Source organism: Hipposideros armiger, unplaced genomic scaffold (genome assembly GCF_001890085.2).
Source record: "Hipposideros armiger isolate ML-2016 unplaced genomic scaffold, ASM189008v1 scaffold_314, whole genome shotgun sequence".
In the NCBI taxonomy this organism is placed as follows: domain Eukaryota; kingdom Metazoa; phylum Chordata; class Mammalia; order Chiroptera; family Hipposideridae; genus Hipposideros; species Hipposideros armiger.
In genome coordinates this window covers 954564-981914 of record NW_017731664.1, presented here as the reverse complement: position 1 = coordinate 981914, position 27351 = coordinate 954564, and the positions used below count along the sequence as shown (strand labels likewise).

The following is a 27351-nucleotide window of genomic DNA, read 5'->3' as shown; positions in this document are numbered from 1 at the left end:
CACGGCAGCCCAGCCCCAGATCGAGGTGTTGTTCAGCATCTTAGCTGTAGAGGGCAGTGTCACTGGCCCTCATATGTGGGATCCGAACTGGGGCCCTCTGGCATCCCAAGCCAGTTATTAACCATCGCACCACTCGGCCGGCCCTATGCTTTACTTTTTTTTTAAGTTTATTATCTTTTGCTTAATTTGGATTTGATTTGCTCTTGTTTTTCTAGTTTCCTAAGGTGAAGCTTACTTGGATTGGTGACATCACATATTTCTTTTTTCCTAATACAATTAATCTGTGCTATAAATTTCCCCTAAGCACTACTTTCACTGCATCCCATGAATTTCAATAAATTGTATTTTTATTTTCAAATAATTCAAAATATTCTTAAATGACTCTTGAGATTTCTCTGACCCATGTGATATTTAGATGTATATTGTTTAATCTGTAAGTGTTTTAGGAATTTACAGCTATCTTTCTGTTATTGATTTCTATTTTAACTCCAGTCTTGTCTGAGTGCATACTTTATAAAATTTCTATTTTCTTAAATTTGTTAAAGTGTGTTTTATGACCCATGAATGTGGTCTATCTTGGTGATGTTCTTTGAGAGCTTGAGAACTTGAGAAGAATGTGTATTCTGCTGTTGTTGGATGACATATTCCATAGATGTTAATTAGATGTTAATTAGACCTGATTAATGTTCAGTTTAATTGTATCCTTACTGATTTTATGCCTTCTAGATCACTTAATTATTAGTAGAGGGGTATAAAAGTCTGCAACTATAATAGTGGCTTTATATGTTTTTCCCTTGGAATTCTAAGTTTTTGTCTCACATATTTTGATGCTCTGTATACACATAATTTTTATTGTTCTGCTTTACATAAAATTAATATAGCTACTCCAGTTTTCATTTGATTTGTGTTAGCATACTTAATCTTTCTCTATATCTTTATTTTTAATCTATATGTATCTTTATATTGAAAGTGGTTTTCTTGTAGACAACATCTAGTAAGGTCTTGTTTTTGATCCACTCTGATAGTCTCTGTCTTTTAACTGGTGTGTATAGATGATTCACATTTAAAGTAACTATTGATACATTTAGATTAATATTGACCATATTTATAATTATTTTCTATTTACCGAATTTGATTTTTTTTCGTGTGTGTGTGTGTGTGTGTGTGTGTGTGTTCCACTTCTTTTTCTGCCTCCTCTGGCTTTAACTGAGCATTTTCTATTATTCCATTTTCTTTCTTCTCTTAGCATACAAATTATACCTCTTTAAAAAATGTAGTGGTAGCCCTAGAGTTTGCAATACACATTTACATCTAATCTAAGTCTGCATTCAAATAACACTATAATGTTTCACAGGTAGAGCAAGTACATTACAGCAGAGTATTCCCAAGTCATTTCTTCCATCCTTTATAAGATTGCTGTCATTAATTTCACTTACTCATGAGATATAATCACTCATTATTGCTATTATTATTTTGAAGAATTTTTTCTGTTAGATCAATTAAGAATATAAAAAATAAAATACTTTGTTTTACCTTCATTTATTCTTTCTCTAATGCTTTTCTTTTCCTTATGTAGATCTGATTTTCTAACCTATACCATTTTCCTTCTTTCTGAAGAATTTCTTTTAACATTTCTTGCATGGCAGGTAACAAATTTCTTCTATTTTGTTTGTTTGTGGAGATCTGTTTCTCATTCACTTCTGAAAGGTAGTTTTGCTAGATACAGAATTTTAGGTTGGTAGGATTTTTCTTTCAACAGTTTAAGTATTTCACTCCACTGTCTTCCTGCTTGCATGGTTTCTGAAGAGACAGTGGATATAATTCTTATTCTTATTCCTCCATATGTAGTGTATTTTTCCTCTGGCTTCTTTCAAAATGTTCTCTTTGTCTTCAATTTTCTGCAGTTTGAATATGATATGCCTCAGTGTAGATTTTTTTCATATTTATCCTCTTTGTGTTCTCTGAGCTTCCTTATCTGTGCTTTGGTATGATATTAATTTAGGAAAATTCTCAGCCATTATTACTTCAAATATCTCTTTTGTTCTTTCCTTTTTCTCTTTCTGGTATCCCTATCACACACACACACACACACACACACACACACACACACACACCTTTTGTAATTTTCATACAGTTCTTGGATATTTTGTTGCATTTTTCTTCAGTGTTTTCCTTATATTTCATTTTGGGAAGTTTCTATTGACATGTGTTTAGCTCATTGATTCTTTCCTAGATCATGCCCAGTCTACTGATGAGCCCATCAAAGGCATTCTTCATTTCTGTAACAGTGTAGTTGAATTCTCACATTTTCCTTTGGTTCTTAGAGTTTGCATCTACCTGTTTACATTACCCATATATTCTTACATGTTGTTCATTTTTCCATTAGAGTTGTTAGCATATTAATCATAGCTATTTTAAATTCCCGGTCTGATAATTTCAAAATAGCTGCCATATCTGAGTTGGGTTCTGATGCTTGATTTGTCTCTTCACACTGTGGGGGTTAGTTTGCTTGCTTTTGTTTTTGCCTTTTAGGATGTCTCATATTTTTTTTTGAAAGTTGGACATAATGTATTGGGTAAAAGGAGCTGAGGTAAATAAAGTTGTTTTGGTATAAGTTTTTATGTTAATCTAGATAGGAGTTATTATAGCTGTAGTGTCAGAAGCTAAAGGTTTCTATCATGTCCCTGTTTATCCCCCCCATTGTTTTGGTTTATCTAAATACTCCTTCTTAAAAAGTATGTGATGCTTGCAGTTCATTTAACTGTAATCTCCTGTTATTATAAAGGGGCCCTATTGATGTGCTGGTAAATTGTGGGGGGAGAAGAAACATCCTATAATCATATAATTAGCTTCCAGTCATTTAGTGAGTCTGTGTCCCTGAGCTGACCTTCAAACGTGCTAATTAGCTTTGCTTCCCCCGCCCCACCTCTTACCAGCATAAGTAAGACAGGAAGGGTATTGGTGTTAGATATTTCCCTTCTCCCAAGTTGGTTAGACTCTGATAAAATGCAAATCAATCAGACTCTGTTAAAATCATTTTGCTTAAGGGTAGGACTTAGTCAAGAAGAACAAAGAGCTCTGTGCTTATTTCAGAACGGTTACTTTTTCCTTCCCCTGCCTGAAGCAGGAAGGAATTTTTCTCCAACCTTCACCTTAAGAACCTGATGGGTCTCCTAGAGGTGAAACTCACAAAAAGTTTTTCACCTCTCAAGCTAGCACATGTCCAGGATTTAGTCAGTTACCCCCTTTATGTGCTCCTACCAGGATATAGCACTGGTGATTTTATTTGTCTGTCTTTCCAGTTTTCAGAATAAAAAACACAGGGCAGTTTGTCCTGTAATCTCAATTTTTGGATTGATTTAAGAGGTATTGATTTTCACTTCCTTCAGCTTTTTACTTGTGACAATGGAAGTGACAACTTCTGAGGTATTTACATGTCAGACCAGAAACTTGAAGCTCTTTCCAGTCCTTTTTCCACTCAATATGTGTAAAAGGTTTTATTACAAAATTACAGCATATAGTATATGCATTTTGTAAACTACATTCTAAAATTAACATATCATGAACGTTTTTATGCCATTAAATATTTCGCCCATACCTCATGCCTACTGACTCTACACAAACAGTTGAACCATAATTTATTAACAAATCCCCATTTGGGCGAATATTCATATTTTCCCTTTTCTTTCTTTAAAAAACAATTCCATGATAAATATATTTGATGTGAACCTCTGTATGCAACACTGATTATTTTGTTTATATAAATTCTTAGATGTAGATTTATCAGGTCAAAGATTTTGAATGCTTTCAAATTCTTGATCTATATTGTCAAGTTGCCTCCCAGAAAAGCTACACATAATTTACCTTCCCATTAGCAGTAGGTGAGAATGCCCAACACTGGATATTTTAATTATTTAAAATTTTGCCAATTTGGTGGGGGAAGTGGTACCGATATATCTCCCTTTTTTCATTAGAAAGGTTGACTATATTCATTTTGATTTTTTATTTCTCCTTTTATGATAGTACCATTATTGTTAACAATGTTATATTAATCTACATTTCTGGGCTAAGAGCATATGCTCAAAACTGTTTATTAAGCGAAAGAACTCAGGAAATCAAAATTAAATTTCAGGCAGAATTTATTGGTTTTTTTTTTAAGATTTTTGTTGGGGAGTTGGGGGGATGTGAACAGCGCTGGGGAATTGGGGGAAGGGGTACAGACAAGTTGCTGTCCTTTTGTTCTTCAGTCTAGTTGTGGAGGACGTTGCTTCACTGGCCCAAGTTGGCACCATCATTGCGCTCTTCCTGGGTCAGGCAGATCAGTCACCGGCTTCTAGATGGCTGCTCACAGCGGCTGCTGGCCGCTCACGCTGGCTGCTGGCTACACACGGTAGCCCATGGCAACCCACCTGCCATCGCCGGTGACTCATGGCAGCCCAGCTCCAGGTTGAGCTGTTGTTCAGCATCTTAGCTGTAGAGGGCAGTGTCACTGGCCCTCATATGTGGGATCCGAACCGGGGCCCTCTGGCTTCCCAAGCCAGCTCTTAACCATTGTACCACTTGGCTGGCCCCAGAATTTGTTTCTTTTTCAGCCAAGTCTTAGAAATACAATTTTCTTGGTATAGACACAAATTAGGCTTTTGTTCCACAATATTCTAGAATGGAGTAGGAAATATTTTAACAATCTCAGCATCTCTTAGTTGATGAGAGATGATCATGAACTTCTGAAAATGAACACCTAAATAAGGTACCTTTTGCTTTCTTCCACATGTTTCTCTACAATAAATTTATAATCTCACTCTCAAACACCTAAGTGGTTGCATTTCTATACAACTTACCTAGACATATCAGAAACTATGTGTGTATATACTTAGAAGCAAATCCATGAAAAAGGCTATTTAAGTGGCATAATTATGTTGCATAAATAGTTCTACTTGTATGAATCTGCAGCCACTAATATTTGAATGAAGGTAAGCTAGAAGTTACTTTGTCTATTTAAATCCACATCACAAAGTAAGATGGAACCTTGTGCATTATGCAGTTGATTCTGGATTATTTTGCTTTCTTGGATTAGCTCACTTAAAGGTTAACATCAGATCTACCTACTTAAAATATGAAATTGGATGAGCTTTACTATCAGCTATGTGATCTTCATGGTTGGGTGATTTACTCCTTTCTTACTTGATGAAAAAGAAATGGGATAATAAAAGATAAAGACCCCTGAAAGACTAAGCAAGCACTAAAGTAAGATCAAAATATGGGCTTCAAGTATATTTACATATTTTAAAAACTCACATCCAAATCATTAATGGTTCTAACTTGCAGGAAATTCTGTTTCAAAGGAACAGTATATTCTGATGCCACAAAGAGGATATTCATATATATGTGTGTGTGTGTGTATATATACATATATATATATATATATATATATATATACATAGATAGATAGATAGATAGATAGATCTTTTAAGTAAGCTGCTATCTCTTTCTGAAATGTCTTGAAGACTGGTCATTTCATCTACTATTAAATTGATCCTTACAGTTTATCTGAACTCACCATTATTCATGAAATAGATAATCTAAATAACTTGGTTCAGCCTATAGATTCCATTTCAACCTCTAAATCGTTTTGTTACACAAAGTGTGAAAACAGAGTGATCTAAATTTTCCTGCTCCAAATTTGTCTCCAAGGCTATGAGATAGATGATAAGTGTAAAGAGATGCCAGAAAACTGAACAATATAGAGCCAAATGAGATTAGTGATTTCAATAACATAAACAACAACTAGTATTTGTTGAACACTTCTTATAAGCCAGGCTCTGTTCTAAGGGTTTATCAATTCACCAAATCCTCAAAACAACCCTACAGCATAGGCCCTATCATTAGCCTTATCTTACAGATGAGGAATCTGAAGCATAGGGACATTTGGTAACTCCCCAAGTTTACATGACTAGTCAAGGTATAGAGCTGAGATTAAAAAACCTAAGTGGTCTGCCTACAAAACCACAGAGTAAAACCACTGCGGAATTCTGCCTTTCCTGCTACATAGTTGCAAGGTGTAGGTCATCCACTTTTAGAACCTGTATATTGAAGGGCTTCCACACATTTCTGCCTAACCTGTTCTCAAGTTACCCTTCCACTGTACCTTTGAAAACAGCTTTGGTCACCTATTAAAGAATCAGCTGTTGTCTGTGGTGAAGTCAAGTCATATTAAAATAGATTATATAAAATGGTACAGCTGGCAGACTTTATTTTGCATTTTTAATCTATCAAAGTGATGAAACATAAAGTACAAAGTTGCCCCCCATGGTGTTAAGGGGTTTGAAATCTATTTGGGAAGGTAGATTATCCCAGCTAAAAGCTCCTTTTTATTCTCTGTAAACCTAACAGCACTTTCCTGATAATACTCACATGGTATTTATCCCATATTGTAGGATGAGTGTCTTGTAAACTATGCTTCTTGAGAATGAAAATACCTTAAACTCAAACATTAACTAACTTCTGATAGAAACCTGACCCTAAACACAACAGTCTTTAGTCAAGTATATTGGTCCTAGTATTTAAACAAAATGGGATTTGGCCAATTATTCCCCAGACAGAAATCCACAAATTCCTGAAAGGAGCAAATTCAGGAACTGGAGGAAGACAAAGAGCTGAACAGTATGCTATTTATGCTATTAAACAATGCTTCTGCAATTACTGAAACTGATTATTTTCAAGCACATAACAAAAGTAAACACTATAACATTTAAGACATGTTTTACCATGGTTGTCCAAAATTGAGTGACTATCACAATTATAGCTGAATTCTCCATGAGTACGCTGAGCAATTATCATTTTTCAGAAACTATGATAAAGCCAATTTCAGCACATACTTATAAGTCTAAATTTTTCTTTAAAAGTTTTTGGCCTCACCCAGGGCAGAATTTAATGAGTTACATAGCATAATCAATCACACCTAATGTCACAGTATAACATCTTGGATAAGAAGCACAAGTGAGGTGATTTTATTGAATCAATGATGCCTTGTCAACTTCTAGGAGCTAGGCGACAAAAGTAAGCTTACCACTTGCCAATAACTGAGGCATACCAGCTGGAGAGTGCATGGCTTACCACTAACTAATGGTATCTGTGAGTAGAACTTGCTCCCAATGGAATTCCAACTAACATTTGAGATGGAACTTCAACCCACATCGTTATAGCTATTTTTCAAATGGTTCAACCGGTCCTGATTAGAAGTGGCAATCCCTGCTACTTTAAGGGCCACAGTTAATAGAAAAAAAATGATGATGAAAAGTAAACAACAGAGATGTACTGCTATGACATCAATATTTTGCCCAATCATTACTGTCTAGCACCCAGGACTAGGGCAAAAGATCAATAACTTCATCACCAGCCTAAAAGTAAGAAAACATTTCCATGAACTATTTTTGATAAGAGGTATTACTGTAGATACATCATCACGTAAGTATTATAATAATGTTTATTTTGTTATAACACATACAGTCAGTGGAAAAAGAGAGAAAAATCTTTGCTGTTCACTATAAGAATGGACAAATCAAGTAAACAAATTCCTTTTTAATTATTTATGTCTTTAAAGCTACAATAATAGTGAAGACAAAATTAAAACCATGAGTACTTCTCTTCTGTCATCAAACTTGAAGCAGTATGGAGGAAGGGAAAGATACAGTAGTTTAAGAAAAGTCTCCTAGACTTCTGGTAAGATGGCAGAATAGATGGCTGCTGGGCCAACTGCCTCCCAGGATCACACCAAAGTTGGAAATAATTTATACAACATTCAATCTCGGAAGTCCCCTGAACACTAGATGAGCAGAACCTCTCAACAAAGGATTTTTTTAAAAGGCCGTGTCCAGACTGTTAGAAGGGGCAGAGTCGTGAGGCAGGCTGACTCCAGGCCCATGGACAGAGGGCGAACCCCAAGAGGGACACCTCAGTGGTGGAGAGGCTCCTCCGGTTAGCAGAGAGACCCTCTGGCCCCACCCCGAGCTCACCAGCCCACAGTTACTTTGCCGGGAAGAGGAGTTCCACAATAGCTGACAGTAGAAATTAGTGAGGACTCTCTTTGCTCAACTTGGTGAGGCAGAAGGTGGCTATAGAACCAGTCACCCTCCTGTGGAGCCAGCACATGTACTCGCTCATTAGTGAGCACTCACCAGGTCTCTGGCGGAGGGAGTGGCTGCGTGAGCAAGGGCCCAGGAGCCTGCAAGGAAGGACTGAACTGAGCATCTTTGGCGTGGGAGCTGGAAGTTTTGGGACCATTGTTCCCCCTATGTGGAGCTTGCACATGAGTAGTGTACAGGAGGGGGCCATTTTTTCAGGGTTGGGCCCTCCCACAGAGGGTCAGGTCTGGGACTGCATTGGTCTGGTGGAATTGGCACAGGTGTGCTTGTGTGTGCGCGTGCATGCTGCCTTGGGTCACCGATCTCCGCACTGCTTGTGCTGCGTAGCCAGGTAGCACCTGGAGGGTGTGCTCTGACTCCAACAGGCTGCTCATTGAGACACAGGTGTGGGTGAGCTGCCTTGGCTCCCTGCCGTCTGCATTGTGTGTGCAGAGTTGTCAGGGTGGCGATTGGCTCTGTTGGGCTGCTCTGTCTGATCTGCAAGTGGCTGACTGGGAAAAGCTGAGACTGGAAGTTTTCCTGGGAGTGTTGGGCCAGGAGCTGTGTGCCTGCACAGATCTCACCGGAGCATTTGTGGCACATTTGTGCAGGTGAGATGCTGGTGCAGGAGTGCATGCTGCTCTGACTTGGTGGGGGCCACTGACCACACCCTCTGGTGCCTTGGGGGCCTATCCTGCCCACCTAGAGCTGCATTGCTGGGAACACCCTGAGCCCCTGGTACCCGGCCCCCACCTCCACAAGCCACAGAGGGCTTTTGTAGCAGTGGACAGCCTGTAGCAACCTGTGAGGATTTTTGGTGGTGAGCACAGCCCCAGAGCACATGGCAGCTAATTGCGGGAAGCTCGCTGCAAGCCTAAGAGGGAGGCCGGCACATGATGCGTTCGGTCTTTCTCCCCAACACAGCTGGTGCTGAGTCACCCAGAGTCTCTTTACTGCTGAACAAGTGGTATGCAGACTAAAGCCTTTTTTCCCCTTCCACCCCTTTTTTAATTTTTCTATTATTCTCTTTTCTTTTCTTCCTCTTTCATCTTTTTGTTCCTTTTTCTTCTTTTCTTTGATCTGTTTTCTTTTTGTCATTGTTTCTCAGGCTTGTTTATCTGGTTATTGCTTTGGTTACTGTTTTTCTGTCTTGTTCTCCTGTTTTTGTGTTTGTGTTTTTGTCTCTTTTATATATGTTTGTTTCTCCTGTCTGATCATTGCTTATCATGTTTGTTGGGGTGTATTTGTTTTTTTTTTTGGTGTTGGGTTGCCTTGCTTTGCTTTTTTTTATGAAGCGGACGTAGACATAGCACTGGTCCAGGAGCTGAGACTACACTGAATTTGTAGAAACCACTGACCACAGCCTTTACACACCTGTAACACCACCTTGCCCACCTACAGTTGCATTGCCAGGGTCAGTCGGGATGCCGGGGTGACTGGCCCCATCCCCACAAACTGTGGAAAACTTTTTACAACAGAAGATGATCTGCAGAGCCCTGGGGTCATCTACGTGGTGCTCAGTGACCACAAACTTACACCACAGCCACTGACGAGCAGCTTTCATAAATCTGTGAGTGTGAGGTGGAGGCTGGCTTGCCCTTGGGACACTATACAAGGGGGTCACAAGCCAGGTATTGGTGTAAAACATGAATCTACATTAAAGTCTTCAAAACCACCACCAATCATGTCACATAACTCACTTGAACCCCATCCTGCCAAGCTAGTGCCACATCGCCAAAGGCATCCTCAACACTGGGTGTAATAGCCAGACACACACCCCTAAAAAGCCTCTTTCAATAGTTGGGCCTTACCATCATCTGACAGGTGGCAACAGGCCTAGGGGGCCCTGGGCCTTTTCCTAAACTGCCTCAGGACCAATATTTGGGGCAGCCGACCTCAGTTCATACAGAGACCATCCCCACATGACCCCAGGTCTAGCACGGGCAGCAGCCAACTGTGTACAAACTACCGGGTAGCTATGGGGCAGTAACAGACAGGGCTGAAATGGCTCTGAATGGGAACCCCGCCCAAGAGACACCAGAACCAATATACTCAGAGGCGAGTGTTAGACAAAACCAGAGTACTACCTGGTTGAACCTACAAGTGGCACTCTCAGAGGAAGTTTTCCACAGGCACAAGAGCCCACAGTGGCCAAGCCTCCCCTGAGGGGGTCAACCTCCACACAGTACCTCATGCACTGTGAACAGAGCTAATTCTCTCAGCTAATCAGTCTGAGGGGCAATCCCACACTCTGACAAGCCAAAAGCAATTAAAGATCAACTTCAACAGCGATACCTCTGGAACACACGGGACAGGAGAATAGGAAGACTGTGCAATCCGAATATAAAGGACACATACTACAAGACCACCCAGCAACGACTGAGAGACATATGCGAACTACCTAACACATTGAAGCAATCACAGAGCAACAGCCAGAATAAAGAAACAAAGAAACATGTCACTGAGTAAAAAATCAGAAGAAACCCCTAGAAATGGAACTAAATGAAACAGAGGTATCCAAACTTTCAGAGACACAGTTTAGAACATTGATGATAAGAATGTTTGAGGAACTTAGTGAGGACATAAAGAAGGATAGAGAAATCATAAAAAAGCAACCAGTTAGAATTAAAGAATACAATAACTGAAATGAAGAACACACTAGAAGGAATCACCAGTAGATTAGGTCAAGCAGAGGATTGGATCAGCAATTTAGAAGACAAAATAGCAGAAATCACCCATTTGGAGCAACAAAAAGAAAAAAGAATAAAAAACAATGCGAATAGTTTAAGAGACCTGTGGGAAACCATCAAGCGCAACAACATTCGCATCATAGGAATATCAGAAGAACAGGAGAAGAAGCAAGGGATTGAGAGCATATTTGAAGAAATAAGGACTGAGAACTTCCCTACCCTGGTGAAGGAAATCGACATACAAGCCCAGGGAGTGCAGAGACTTCCAAACAAGCTGAAGCCAAAGAGGCCCACACCAAGACACATCATAGTTAAAATGGCAATGGTTAAAGACAAAGTATCCTAAAAGCAGTAAGAGAAAGACAGCAGGTTACATACAAAGGAATGCCTAAAAGATTAACAGCAGACTTTTCTACAGAAGCTCTGCAGGCCAACAGGCAGTGGCAGGAAATATTCAAAGTGATGCAAAACAAAGGCCTACAACCAAGATTGCTCTACCCAGCACGGCTGTCACTTAAAATTGAAGGAGAGATAAAGAGCTTCTCAGAAAAGAATAAGCTAAAGGAATTCATTCCACTAAGCCAGTATTGCAGGAAATGTTAAAAGGGCTTTTTCAAACAGAAGGAAGGGGAAAACAAGCTAAACAAGGAAGACCAGAAATATAAATAACAAAATGTCAAGAAATATGTACCTATTAATAATCACTTTAAATGTGAATGGGCTAAATGCTCCAATCAAAACACATAGAGTGGCTGAGTGGATAAGAAAACAGGACCTATGCATATGCTGTTTACAAGAGACTCATCTCAGATCACAAGACACACAGAGACTGAAAGTAAAGGGATGGAATAAGATATTTCATGCAAATGGAAATGAGAAAAAAAGCTGGAGTAACAATGCTTATTTCGGACAAAATAGACTTTAAAATGAAGACTACAATAAAATACAAAGAAGGGCACTACATAATAATAAAGGTATCAATCCAACAAGAGGACATAACCCTCGTAAACTTCTGTGTACCCAACATAGGAGCTTCTAAATATATAAAACAGTTTATGACTGACATTAATTCAGAGATCAACAGTAACACTATCGTCGTAGGGGACATCAACACCCCATTGTCACCAATTGACCAATCCTCCAGACAGAATATTAACACGGAAACAGTGGCCTTAAATGGCATTTTAGACCAGTAGGATTTAATCAATATTTTTAGAGCATTTCACCCCAAAGCAATAGAATATACATTCTTCTCAAGTGCACATGGAACATTTTCCAAGATAGACCACATGTTAGGCCACAAAACAAGTGTCAATAAATTTAAGAAGACTGAAATCATATCAAGCATCTTCTCTGACCACAATGCTATGAAACTAGAAATCAATTATAAGAAGAAACCCGGAAAGCACACAAATACATGGAGGCTGAATAACATGCTACTAAATAGCGAGTGGGTCAAAACTGAGATCAAGGAGGAAATCAAAAGCTATCTGAAGACAAATGACAATGAAAACACAATAACCCAAAATCTATGGGATGCAGTGAAAGTAGTCCTAAGAGGGAAATTCATAGCAATGTAGGCCTATCTAAAAAACAAAAACAATTTCAAATCAACAGGCTATATTTACACCTAAGGGAACTGGAAAAAGAACAGCAAAACAAGCTGAAAGGGAGTACAAGGAAGGAAATAATAAAGACCAGAGCAGAAATAAATGAAATAGAGAGCAAAAAAATTACAAAAGATCAATGAAACCAAGAGCTGGTTTTTTGAAAAGATTAACAAGATCAACAAACCCTTATCCAGACTCACCAAGAAAAAGAGAGAGAGGACCCAAATTAATAAAATCAGAAATGAAAGAGGAGAAGTGACAATAGCTACCACAGAAATACAGAAAATTTTAAGAAAATACTATAAGCAACTATATGACAACAAACTATACAATCTGGAAGAAATGGATATATTTCTAGAAGCATACAATCTTCCAAGTCTGAACCAAGAAGAAACAGAAATTCTGAACAGACTGATTACTACCAAAGAAATTGAGTCAGTAATCAACAAGCTTCAAACAAACAAAAGTCCTGGACAAGATGGCTTCACAGGCGAATTTTACAAAACATTCAAAAAAGAATTAATACCTATTCTCCTCAAGCTATTCCAAAAAAACACAGAAGGAGGGAAGGCTCCCAAGTACATTCTATGAGTCCACTAGTACTCTGATCCCAAAATCAGACAAAGATATTACAAAAAAAAGAAAACTACAGGCCGATATCCCTAATGAATATAGACGCAAAAATCATCAACACAATACTAGCAAACCGGATTCAGCAACACATTAAAAAGATCATACGTCATGCTCAAGTGGGATTCATTCCTGATATGCAAGGCTGGTTCAATATTCGCAAATCAATTAACGTAATACATCACATTAACAAAATGAAAAATCGAAATCATATGATCATATCAATAGATGCACAAAAAGCATTTGACAAAATCCAGCAGCCATTTATGATAAAAACTCTTATCAAAGTGGGAATAGAGGGATCATATCTCAACATAATAAAGGCCATATATGGTAAGCCCACAGCTAACACCGTACTCAATGGGGAAAGACTAAAATCTTTCCCCTTAAGATCAGGAGCAAGACAAAGCTGGCCACTTTCACCACTTTTATTCAACATAGTACTGGAAGTTCTAACTACAGCAATCAGACAAGAAAATGAAATAAAAGGCATCAAAATTGGAAAGGAGGAGGTGAAATTATAATTATATGCAGATGACATGATAGTATATAGAGAGAATCCCAAAGACTCCACCAAAAAACTGTTAGAACTAATAAATGAATTTAGTAAAGTAGCAGGATACAAAATTAATATGCAGAAATCAGTTGCATTTGTATACACCAATAATAAACTATCAGAATAAGAAATCCAGAAATCAGTCCCATTTACAATTGCTTCGAAAACAATAAAACACCCAGGAATAAATTTAACCATAAAAGTAAAAGACCTGTACTCAGAAAATTATAAGACACTGAAGAGAGAAGTCAAAGAGGATACAAATAAATGGAAACACATACCATGGTCATGGATAGGAAAAATTGATACATTTAAAATGTCAATACTACCTAAGGCAATATATAGATTCAATGCTATTCCTATCAAACTACCAAGGACATTTTTTCTATGAAATAGAACATATAATCCTAAAATTCATATGGAACCATAAAAGACCCCAAATAGCCATGGCAATCTTGAGAAATAAGAACAAAGTAGGCGGTATCACGCTACCCGACGTCAAATCATACTACAAGGCTACAGTAATCAAAACAGTATGGTACTGGCATAAAAACAGACACATAGATCAATGGAACAGATAGAGAGCCCAGAAATAAATCCATCCATATATGTATGGTCATTGAATCTCTGACAATGGAAGCAAGTATTTACATTGGAGTAAAGATAGTCTATTTAATATATGGTGCTGAGAAAATTGGACTGACACATGCAAAAAAAATGAAAATGGACCAGCTACTTACGCCATATACGAGAACAAATTCAAAATGAATTAAAGCCTTAAATGTAAGACCTGAAATCATAAAACTCCTAGAACAAAACATAGGGAGTAAATTTGTAGACATTACTCTGAGTAATATTTTTACTGATATATCCCCTCAGGCAAAGGAAATAAAAGAAAAATAAACATATGGTATTGCAACAAGCTTAAAAGTTTTTTCACAGCAAAGGAAGTCATCAATAAAACAAAAATACAGCCTACTGAATGGGACAAGTTATTTGCCAACGATATATCTGATAAGGGGTTAATATCCAAAATTTATAAAACACTCATTGAACTCAACACCAAAAAAACAAACAGCCCAATTAGAAAATGGGCAGAAGATATGAAGAGACATTTTTCTAAAGAGGACATACAGATGGCCAACAGGCATATGAAAAAATGATCAACCTCACTAATCATCAGAGAAATGCAAATAAAAACCACAATGAGATACCACCTCACTCCAGCCAGAATGGCTATCATCAAGAAATCAACAAACAACAAGCGCTAGCGAGGCTGTGGAGAAAAGTGAACCCTGGTGCACTGTTGGTGGGACTGCAGATTGGTGCAGCCATTATGGAAATCAGTATGAAGGTATCTCAAAAAACTGAAAATGGAACTACTGTATGACCCAGCAATTCCACTCTTATGTGTCTATCCAGAGAAACCCAAGCTGCTAATTTGAAAAAATATATGCAGCCCAATTTTTATTGTAGCTCTATTTACAATAGCCAAGACTTGGAAACAACTGAAATGCCCATCGGTAGATGACTTCATTAAGAAGCTGTGGTGCATTTATACAATGGAGTATTACTCAGATATAAAGAAGAATGAAATCTTACCATTTGCAACTATGTGGATGGACGTGAAGGATATTATGTTCAGTGAAATAAGTCAATCAGAGAAATACAAATACCATATGATCTCAAAAAAATACCATATGATCTCACTTATATGTGGAATCTAATGAACTGAATAAATGAGCAAAGTAAGCAGAAATAGCCTCAGAGGTATAGAGGAAAAACTGATGATTGCTAGATGGGAGGGTGGTGGTGATGAGTGATAAGAGGAAGGATTAGATAGCATAAATTGGTAACTACAATATTGCCACAGGGATATGAAAGACTGTTCAGGGAATATAACTAATAATGTTGTAAATATTTTGTCAGGTGCCAGATGGTTATGTGTCTGTTAGGGATGCCACTTCACTGACAATTTAGAGGCTTGACCACTGCATTGTATACCTAAAGCTGACGTTGAATAATATTGCATGTCAACTATATTTATTTATATATATATATATATATATATATATATATATATATATATATATAGTCACAGGATGTGGAATATAGTGTGGGGAGTGGAGTCATTGGAATTGTAATAGATATGTACGATGTCGGGGGGAAGGAGTGGGGCGGTGGATTGGGAGAGGGGGATTGTCACTTTGTGAGGGTAAAAAGTATAAATATTGCACTGTTTAGAACACCTGAAACTAAAAAAAAATAAAAAAATAAACAGATATGCAACTAAAAGGGGCACTTCTTACAATTAAAAAAAAATAAAAATAGAATTACCATATTACCCAGCAAACCCTCTCTTGAATATCTACCAAAAAAATCTGAAAATGTTTATCTGTAAAGATATATGTGTTCCTATGTTCATTGCAGCTTTATTTCCTGTTGCCAAGACATGGAAACAATGAAAGTGTCCTTCCATAGATGATTGGATAAAGGTGTGTTATACGTACACAATAGAATTCTACTCTGCCCTAAGAAAAAATGAAATATTGTGATTTAGGACAACATGGATGGATCTTGAGATTATAATGCTAAGTGAAATAAGTCAGACAGAAAAAGTCAAGAACCGTATCTTTTCACTGATATGTGGTATATAAAACTGCAAACAACAAAGGAACAAGACAAATGAAGAAACACAAACTCATAGACATAGAGAATAGTTTAGTGGATACCAGGGGATAGGGTGGAGGAGAGTGTTAGATGAGGGTAAATAGGATCAGATATATGGTGATGGAAGGAGAACTGAATGGGTGGTGAACACACAATGTGATATACAGATTATGTATTACAGAATTGTACACGTGAAATCTATGTAATTTTGCAAACAATTGTCACCTGAAACTTTAAAGAAAAAGTCAGTAATGTCCATTTCATGATGTGTGTCATTTAGGGCTGATAGTCCTTTATTTATTTTCAGTTTGGATGATCTATCCATAGTTGTCAATGATTTTTTAGGTCCCCTACTATAACTGTGTTTTGGTCAATTTCTCCCTTTAGTTGTGTTAGTAGTTGCTTTATATGTTTCGGTACTCCCTGATTGGGGACATAAATATTGATGGCTATTGTGTCTTTTTGTTGTATAGTCCCCTTTATCATTATGAATTGGCCATCCTTGTCTCTTGTTACCTTTTTTTTAAGGTAAACTTGTGTTTTATTGTGTCAAAAGAGGGGAACAGACATCACCTTATTAGAACATTGCCTCCTTTCCTGTTGCAGTCCCAGCCCTATCAGGAGGCCAGAGAAGCCATCTCATTCATGTGGTAGGCACTTGTGAATGGGGAAAGGGGAAAGGGGTCCAATCTTGTGGCCGTAGCCTCGAATGGTCTCTCTGATGTGGCAGACCTGGATAGTATTGCTGTGAGCCTCAAAACCACAGGCTGCAGTGCTCTTTTTTTTTACTTTGCTTGGTTTTAGCTGAGCCTTGTCCAGCACTCTCATTCCCAAGGGATCCTGATGTGGTTTTCCCTGAGTGCTGGGATCCAGACGACGGGCCTGTGGGTGTAGGAGATGTATTCTCGGGCGGGTTTGGGTAGGACTTCATGTAAGACCCCTCAGCAGAGTTGTGATACTGAATGAAGGTGGCCGAAATGGCATGGCTGAAGGTGTCTACTGCCTTGGTTACCATGTCCTGCGTCACGAGAAGGGCCAGATCCACTAACTGCGCCACAGTTTCAAATGCTATATATGCTAAAATTTTCATAGCGACAACATTGGGTTTTATCTTTATGCAGCTGCAGTGCAACCAGTCTCGAAATTTGGAGGCTTTTTTGGAGAAACTTAATTGTCGACTTTCACAGAATTCTGCATATTGAGCGGAATCCATAATTGGAGTTTGTCTTTCTGCCCTCTCCATTCTTTCTGGTTTAACTTCATCAATTTCATCATCAAGCATTACTAAGAGTTCTCCTGTTTGTTCAATAGAGTTGAAAAAGTCTTGAGCGATTTTTTTTGTCTTTTGTTTGAATTATTACTGCCACTCAACTTGTCTTCCAGAAGATCATCGTCCTCTATGCCTTTGACAATCTTTGATTTGTAGTCTCAGAAAAACATGTATTTTAGCAGTCTTCTAAGTTTTTTCTTATCTTTTCACATCAACAACAGACGATCTTTGTCAGATATTTCCCTTGCTCTCCAAAATTGTGAAATTTCAGCTGCTTGCGGTAACAGATTAATTAACAGTGTGTGCCACATCTTCTACTTAAACTGCTGTTTCATGAAGAGTCCTAAAGTCCTAAAGAGACTTACCATCACCTAAAGAAAACATCATACACTGTAATTCTGCTGCAAAGCTTACAGACTTCACTGCACTCCTTCCACTACGTGAACTGGCAGTAGACATTGGGCTGGCTGTAGTAGTATTCATCTCTGCTTTAAGAACACTTGTAGACATGACTGCACGTCTCGTGTGGAGAATATGGGGGTAGAGATGGTGCAGTTTCTGCTGCTGCAGCCCGGGACATGCTTGGATAAGTGTGGGGTGGGGGGGTTCTCTTGTTACCTTTTTTATCTTGAATTGTGTTTCATCTGATATCAGTGTAGCTACACCTGCTTTTCTCTGAATACAATTTGCTTGGAGTGTCAATTTTCACCCTTTCCCTTTGGGTCTATATTTGCCCTTATAGCTGATATATGTCTCTTGGAGGCAGCATATGGTTGGGTTTAATTTTTTTATCCAATCTCCTGCTCTGTGTCTTTTTATTGGTGAGTTCAATCCATTTGCATTTAGGGTGATTATTGATATATGAGGATTCCCTATCGTTCTATGTTTGGTTTTCTGGTAGAACGGTGTCTCCATTGTTTCTTTGCATTTTTGTTGCTGTCTAAGGGTTGCTGTCTATTATTTCAGTGTGGTGGTATTCTATGATTTTTCCCTCTGTTTCTTCTTTTTTTATGTTATATATTTCAGTTCTGGATTTTTTTTTTGAGAAGTTCAATTAAGTTTATGTAAAGGAAAGTTTCATATTTAGAGTATTCCATTTTCTTCAGCATGCTTTCTTTCTCCATTGCCTTTTGCTGGTTCAGACCTTTACTCTCTTCCCTTTTATGCTTTAGTTATCACAAATTATCCCTATTTATGCTGTGAGTTTATTTTTGCGCAGCAGTAACAAGTTGTGGTTTTTCCTCTTTTGTTTTTTAAGTTTTTTTTTCTTCTTCACCCTGTATGTTATATTTAAGTGTTTAATGTTTTATTTGGTGTAGGGGTTGCCATTTCCTGCTTCTGTCTGTCTGTTAGTAATACTTCTCATGGTTTTGTATTATTTTGCTTTTTTGTTTCAGGTCGAATAGCCTCCTTCAGTATTTCTTGTAGTGCAGGTTGTGTGTTAGAAAATTCCCTCAGCTTCTGTATGTCTGGAAAGATCTTTATTCCTCCTTCATATCTAAAGGATATCTTTGCTGGATATATTATTCTTGGCTCATATTTTCTCTCTTTCAGTTGTTTGAATATTTGTGTCCACCCTCTCCTGACTTGTAGAGTTTCTGCTGAAAAAGCTGATGATAATCTATTGGGCTTTCCTTTGTAGATTGCTGTCTTCTTTTTCCTGGCTGCCTTGAGGATTCTTTCTTTGTCATTAATTTTTGACAGCTTCAATACACTGTGCCTTGGGGAAGGCCTGTTGGAATTGAGGTAATTATGTGTTCTATTTGTTTCTTGCATTTAAGGATCCAGCTCTTTCCAAGTTTAGGAAGTTCTCATCTACTATTTGTTTGAATATACTTTCTGTTCTCTTCTCCCTTTATTCTTCATCTAGTATGCCCATTATTCTTACATTGCTCTTTCTGATGGAGTCAGAAAGTTCTTGTAAAGCTCTTTCATTTCTTTTAACTCTGAAGTCTCTCTCTTCTTTGATCTGTGTCATTTCCAGATTTCTATCTTCAGTGTCCCTGATTCTTTCCTCCATCTGGACAGCTCTATTACCTAAGTTGGCTATTTCATTCTTCATTTCTTTTACTGAGTTCTTAATCTCCATTAAACATATTTGGTTCTTTTTTAAATTTTCAATCACTTTGGTAAAATGTTCATTTTGTTCTTTGATTGTGTTTCTGAGTTCATTATAGTGCCTGTCTGTGTTTTCTTGTATGTCATTGAGTTTTTTCAGAACTGCAGTCTTGAATTCTCTGTCGTTTAAGTCACATATTTCCATGTCTTTAAGTTCATTTTCTGGAGACTTCATTTTCTTTCTGAGCTGCTTTCTTACCTTGGTTATTCATGGCAGCTAATGAATTATTGTTTCTCTTCCTAGGCATCTACAAGTGTGGGTCTGCAACAGGTTGATAGGAGGAGGTCTTTCTTTTGCTTTCCAGTAGGTGTTGGTGGAATGTTTTATTTCCTCTCCCACTGCAGCTGTTTATTCTCTGTCACGGTGTAGCATTATATTTTCTCTGCACTGTTCAGGCTTCTCACACAATGTGGGGAGGGGTTCGCTGAAAAGTGGGCTTCTGCTCTGTGAGCAGATAACCTGGGTCTCAGGGCACCACCTCCATCGGGGAATGTGGAGAGCTTCTGAAATTCCAAAACTTTTCCTGCCCCAGATTCAGAGCCTGTGTGTTTCAGTGGCTCTGTTTACCCCTGCAGGGATCCGCCCAGATAGGTTGGGGCGGGGCGGTGTGGGTTGTGAGACGTGGCTCTGAGCAATGGCAGCGACCACCTGTCAATCCTGCACCCAAGGCTCCCTGCCCTTCGCAGAAACTAGTTGGGCCCAGAGTTCATAACTGCGGGGCGTAGTTCTCAGAACTGCAAATATGCTGTTCTTTTACATAACACTGCTACCATTCCGCTTTGAGCACTGGGAAGGTGGGAGTGGGGTGAGCTCAGGGAGAGTGTTGAGGGGTTGGCTAGGCGTCATGCCTATATCTTCTGTCCTCTGCTTGGCAGTGAGGGCTTAAACTGTCTTTCTCACCTTTGTTCCCTCACTCTTTGCTCCCAAGTCTCTGCCGTGAGCGTAGGGTTCAGCTGTGTTATATGCTGACCCCTCAGGCAGGACTGAGGAGCGCTAGCAGTCCGAACTTTTTCCTCTTCCTTGATGGCTGTAGCTCTGGAATGCAGGGATCTAAGAGCTCCAGTCTGTGCCCTGCCGCCAGCTTCCAGCCCACATCTCTGCACTTCCCCCTTCCCTCCTCCACTGCTCACCCAATTTGCCCACCTTTAGATGAATCCAATTATGCGTCTCTTAGTCTTGCCTGTCTGCTGAGCAGGGAGACCTTTGTGGAGTTATAGCTGTTCAATTTGTTGTAAATTTCAGGGGAGATTTCAAGAGGCTCACCTTACTCTGCCATTTCTATGACGTATTTATAGTAACTTTTAAATAGATTCTTTGAGATTTTTCTTTGTAGAGAACCATATCATCTATTAAATAGAAACAGTCTTATTTTTTATTTTTCAAATATATGTGCCTTTTATTTCTCTTGCTTACCTGATTTCACTGGCCAGTATCTCTAAGAGTGGTGGAGCAGACATCCTTGCATAATCCCCAATCTTAGGGGAAAGCATTGTCTTTTGCTATTAAGTATGATGTTAGCTGTACGTTTTTTGTAGATGCCCTTTATCAGGTTGAGGAAGCCCCTTTTCTAGTTTCTTGAGAGTTTCTGTCAAGGATGGATATAGAATATTGTCAAATGCTTTTCCTGTATCTTTTGCAATGATTGCATGCTTTTCTCTTCCAGTTTGTTTATATGATGAACTACATTGATTGAATTGTGAATGTTGAATTAGCCTTTAATTTTCAGAAGAAATCCCAATTGCTCATAAAGTATTATTCTTTTTATATATTGTTTGATTTAATTTACTAATATTTTGTTGAGAATTTTTATATCTACATTCATGAGGGATATTGGTATGTAGATTTCTTCTTGTAATATCTTTACCTGGCTTTAGTATCAATATGATGCTTACATCAAAGATTCATTTGGGAAGCACTCCCTCAGTTTCATTTCTCTAAAATGTTTGGTAGACTGTTTGATCGAAGTAACCAATGAAGCTTTCTGGCCTGGAAGTATTATTTGTGAGAAAGTTTTTAACTACAAATACAATTTCTTTAAAAGATATAGGACTATTCAGGTTATCTATCTCTTCTTTAGTGAGCTTTGATAATTGTGTCTTAAAAGAATTAATCTACTTCATCTAAATTGTTAAATTAACTGGTGTGAAGTTATTCATAATAGTCTCTTTTTATCTTTTTAATATTTGTAGGATTTATAATGCAGTCAGTGTTGTCTTTTGTCATTAATATTGGTAATTTGTACCTTCTCTTTTTTTTATCTTTGTTCATCTTGCTAGAAATTTATCAATCTTATTGATCTTATTAATGAACCAGGTTATGGTCACATCGATTTTTTTTCCTATTGATTTTTTGCCTTCAATTTCATTATTTTATGTTTGTTTGTTTTATTCCTTCTATTTGCTTTCGGTTTGTTTTGTTCTACTTTTTTAGTTTCTTAAGGTGTTAACTTGAGACTTTTCTCCTTTTCTAATATAGGTAGTTAGTGATATAAATTTCCCTTTATGTGCTTCTTCAGTCAAATTTTGATATGTTGTGTTTTCATTTTCATTTAGTACAAAATACTTTCTAATTTCCCTTTTCATTTTTTCTTCAACCCCTGGGCTATTTATAAATGACTAGCATATTAAAAGTGTTTGTCTTCTTGCGCTGGATTTGTGTGTAATGTTTCTTTATTCTATATAGTTTTATGTTCTTATTTTGTTCTTTTTGTGTGTTTGTATATGTTTTCCAATTTTCTACATTGAGTATGGATGACTTTCCTAACTAGAAAATAATCAATTAATATAAAATAACACTCTACATTTTGTAGCATTTTATAACTTACAGAGAGCTTCATTCAAAATCTGTGAGGGAAACATATAATCCATATTTCACACATGTTGAAAAATGAGATTGATAGAGTTTAAATGACTTGCTCAATGCCATACAGCTAGAGGGTGTGAGGACTGAAACCTAGATTTTCTGACTCCTAGTTCATCACTCAGAAGTTGGAAATAAAGATTTGAAAAGTAAATTGGTATTTATCTTGAGGGTAGTTAGAAAGAATAATTAGGGTCTTTGAAGCAGTAAGCAACTTAAGACAATTATCTCAGTATACTTTTAAAAAATTTTTTATTTTGTTTATTAGTTTCAGGTGTATGAAGTCTCAGTGGTTTTCATTTGAATCTCTGATTTAAAATGAGGTTGAACATCTTTCCCTGTTTATGACCCGTTCCCATTCCTTCTTCTCTAACTTGCTATTTGTGTACTTAAACCATTTTTCTATTGGATTTGTTAGTCCTTTACTTATTGATTTGAATGATTAAAAAAATATTCCAGATGCTAGTACTTTATTTGTTGGAAATATCTTCTCCCAATTTCTTGCTTATCTATCTTTTACTTATTCTTTCAATTTTTATCATCAGGGAAATGTGTACCGGAGAATGTTCTGATAGATCAGCCTTTCAGACATTAGCTTGCTTTTCCAAAGCAAGGAAGCACAACCTTTTCCAAACGAACACATGCCATGCTCCCTTATCTTACCATTTTAACAGAGCAGTAGTCAAGATTTTGGCTTTGCTGTCAGGCAAACCTGGGTTCGAGTTTCACATCAGTTACTTACTGGTTACATGATCCTTGAGTTTTGTCATCTATAACATGAGAGAATAGTAGTACCTACCTTGCTGGGTCATTGTAGGATCAAACAAGCAAAGTGTGTAAAACTCTGATCTAATAGTAGGGGTTCTGTAAATATCCCCTATGCCTGTTCCCTTGATATACACTAAAACAGATGGAACCTGTGATTGACTTTGGATTTTGTGACTTGGTCCATGTTTTCTAACAGCATATTCTCCATCTCCTTCTTCACAGATTCAGAGACATACTGCGTGTTTCAAGACAAAAAGTACAAAGTGGGTGAGAGATGGCATCCTTACCTAGAACCTTATGGGTTGGTTTACTGCGTGAACTGCATCTGCTCAGAGGTATAATCCCTCATGGCACATGATTTACCAGTTTGCTCCTCAACATATAGAGATGTTTTCAGTGCCCAGATAGCCAGTGAACATGGGTGTTAAAAAACTAAAAGAAGTTAAGAAGCAGATTGCAAGAAAAAATACACATCTCCTGCCTTCCTCTGTTGCCTTTTAGCTTGATTTTCATAGTATCTGTGATTTGGACAGATACTTATGGTCTCTTAGCCAAATGATATAGGACATGGTATGAGAGGGCAGAATACCTTGACAGTGGGAGTGGCGTGAAAGCTCAATATGATCCCTGAACTGTAAGACAAAATCAGTTTTGGAAACCATTTGTAGGGCTGGCCTTTAAATGAGAGATTAGGAGAGATTATACACTGGCTTATTAGGAGAGTGTATTTTATATTGTCTCAGACAATAACTGTAATTAGGATTGCAGTTGGAAACCTTGGCCTGTACCTGGTGATGATTTGAATTCCTTGACTTAGGCTTGGCCTCTGTAGAGTCACTCAGAGAGGTTTTTGGACAGCTTGAATGCCATCTTTGCAATAGAAAATGTGGGTAGTCCTATTTTCTTTCCATGGCCTTGACCCAGGGCTACAGCTATGGTCCATGTTTCTGAACAAACCTTCACCATTATATTCTAGACTAGGGTTTCTCAACCTCAGCACTATGGACATTTAGGGACAGAATACTTCATTGTCGTAGGGGCTGTCCTGTGCATTACAGGTTGTCTAGCAGTGTGCCTGGCCTCTATGTAGTAGATGCCATCATCACTAACCCTAATTGTGACAACCAAAAATGTCTACACATGGCCAAAGTTACTTGGGGAACAAAATGACCCCTGGTGGAGAACAACTGCACTAAAGCAATTGGGAGGGGAGGCCTAATATGATGCCTTGAGAATTAAGAATTAAGAATTCTGAACATATATGAATGCATTTTCAAGACCATCCTTCACTTGAGACCTCATGGAAGAACTGCAACTCCTTACTACTACCCAGGTAGAATAGGAACAATCACTTGCAAGCCTGATTCTTTTGTTATTTGAACAGAAAAATGGGCTTTCATGATTTTGAGCATGTGGAAACCTAACCTTTAGGCGTCATCAGGTGGTGTTAAGAGGCTGCAGGGCTTTAGAGTCAAGACAGGTCAAGAATCCAACCCCAGTTCTACCACCTATGAGCCATGTTATATTGGATAACTTATCTAAACTCTCTGAGATTCCTTCAGCTTCTTCTTGAAAATGAGATAATGAGAATAGCTTGTAAAGATGGAGGAGTACATAAATGTTGTGCTTACCTTGTATCATGACCACATCAAATTCCAACTAAACTGTTAAACAACTACTATTGAGAATTGCCTGAAATCATGCTGAACCAAAGCCCTACAACTAAGGACATACAGAAGAATCCACCTCAAGACTGGTAGGAGGGGCAGAGATGTGGAACGGGCTGGTCCCACACCCATATGTGATCATTAAAAATCAGGAGGGATATCTCGGCTGCAGAGATTCCCCCCCCAAAAGGAACAAAGGATCCCAGCGACACACCAGACTCCCCAGCCCAAGGTTCCAGTGCCAGGGATAGAAATCCACATAATTTCTGTTTGTGAAACTCAGAGGAGATTGTGGCTGAGTGAAATGGAGGATGGCTGGAGTCCCAGGCGCTCCTCTTAAAGGGACTGTGCACGGACTTAACGATTGAATCACGGGCTCTGAGCTCCAGCACTGGGGCAGCAGCTGGAGAGGTGACAGGGACATAAGGGTGGGGGGAACTGAGTTGTATGGCTTTAGGATGAGGGCTGGAGTGGCAGCTTTCTCCCAGACAGAGTAGCTGGCAGGAACCATTGTTTCTTTGTTGAGCCCTCCCCCTTCTGGGCATGCAGACATAGGCAGCCACCATATCTGAGTCTCCATCAAGCTGGTTGACACCAACTTTTGCCATGCCCTGTTAATTCAGAGACCCCACCCAACTCAACTGTTGGGTATACCCAAGCCACTTTCAGTGGCTTTTTAATACCTACCAAATACCTTGGCTAATGCTGCAGACTTTCCTAGAGTTTCTCAAAGGTCAAGGAACCCAGACAAGCGGCATCTGATATGAGTGTGTCCTATACATCTGGCTGAGCAGCCCTAAGCCCAGCATTATCAGCAGCCAGCCTTGGTTCATGGCTTGGCCTCTCAAGGAACCTCCAAGCATGGTGAGGGTGGCAGCCATCTGTGGATTACTTTGTGGCTTCTGTCAGGTGGCCCCAGGAGGGGTATGGGTTGCAGCTGAACTTGACCTGTGGTGAGTCCCCTTCCAGGTGGCCCTGGGGCTGGTGCACCTAGTAGCCACCTTCAAAACCAGCTGGAGCATTACCCAGCCACCTCCAAAGACAACAAACAAAAGGGGTGAATTGGACAGGTACCAGAACCCAGTTAGGCAGATGCTGTTCTGTAGGGTCAGCCCCTGCACCACAATTCCTCCACTGTCGTCAAGGCCAGTCCTCACAACCAATCAGCCTGAAGGGCAGTACCTCCCATTGGTGTGCAAACAGCATCCAAGGCTCAACTACAATGGGAGGGCACACACAACCCACACAAAGGACACACTTGAAGTGCGTAGCTCAGGTGACCAGAAAGACTGTGCTACTGAGTCCCACAGCACATCTACTACATTAGGCCACTCTACTAAGACCAAGATATATAGCAGCCCTACCTAATACACAGAAAGAAACACAGGGCGGAAGCCAAAGTGGGGAGACAAACAAACATGTCCCAAATAAAAGAATAGAACAGAGACCCATAAAAAGAACTAAATAAAATGGAGACAATAAATCTACCAGATGCAGAGTTCCAAATACTGGTTGTAAGTATGCTCAATGATCTCAGGGAGAACTTCAGCAAAGAGACAGGAAAAAAAATGGATAGAAAACATTAAAAAGAACCAGTCAGAAATAAGGAATACAATAATGGAAATGAAGACTATATTACAGGGAATCAACAGTAGATTAGATGAAACAGAGGACTGAATTAGCAATTTAGAAGACAAGGTAGCAGAAAACACCCAGTCTGAACAGCAATAAGAAAAAAATAAAAAAAAAGTGAGAGTTCAAGTCACCTCTGGGACAACAGCAAGCATAACAACATTCACGAGATAGGGGTACCAGAAGGAGAAGAAAGAGAGCAAGGAATTGAAAACCTATTTGAAGAAATAATGACTGAACACTTCCCTAACCTCATGAAGGAGATAGGTATACAAGCTCAGAAAGCACAGAGTCCCAAACAAGATGAACCCGAACAGGCCTACACCAAGACACATCATAATTAAAAGGCCAAAGGTTAAAGACTCAGAGGAATCTGAAAAGTAGCAAGAGAAAAGCAGCTAGTTACCTACAAGGAAGCTCCCATAACACTGTCTGCTGATTTCTCAACAGAAACTTTGCAGGCCAGAAGGGATTGGCAGGAAATATTTAAAGAGATGAAAAGCAAGGACCTACATCCAAGGTTACTCTACACAGCAAGGCTATCATTTGGAATCAAAGGACACATAAAGAGCTTCCCAGACAAGAAAAATCTAAATGAGCTCATCATCACCAAAACAATTTTACAAGGAATCTTAGAGGGACTTCTTTAAGACAGGGGGAAGGAAATAAAAAATATAAATAATAAAATGGCAGTAACTACATACCTATCAACAATTACTTTAAATGTAAATAGATTAAATGCTCCAATCAAAAGATAGGG

At 38.6% G+C, this 27351-nt stretch overlaps 2 protein-coding genes across 7 annotated transcripts in view; one reads left to right on the top strand and one right to left on the bottom strand.

Annotated features, from left to right (window-relative positions):
- CHRDL1 (chordin like 1) overlaps nucleotides 1-27351 on the top strand; it is a 167104-nt gene that overhangs the window by 43572 nt on the left and 96181 nt on the right. For all 6 annotated transcript variants that reach the window (XM_019660202.1, XM_019660203.1, XM_019660200.1 and 3 more), the window contains exon 3: nucleotides 23515-23627. In XM_019660202.1, the coding sequence (XP_019515747.1) occupies nucleotides 23515-23627 (113 nt within the window). The remainder of the gene's footprint in view (nucleotides 1-23514; nucleotides 23628-27351) is intronic.
- On the bottom strand, nucleotides 16916-17519 carry LOC109392093 (transcription initiation protein SPT3 homolog). Its single transcript, XM_019660204.1, has 2 exons — nucleotides 17215-17519; nucleotides 16916-17051 (listed from the first exon to the last, which is right to left on the bottom strand). The coding sequence occupies exons 1-2, from the start codon at nucleotides 17517-17519 to the stop codon at nucleotides 16916-16918; spliced, it is 441 nt and encodes a 146-aa protein (XP_019515749.1).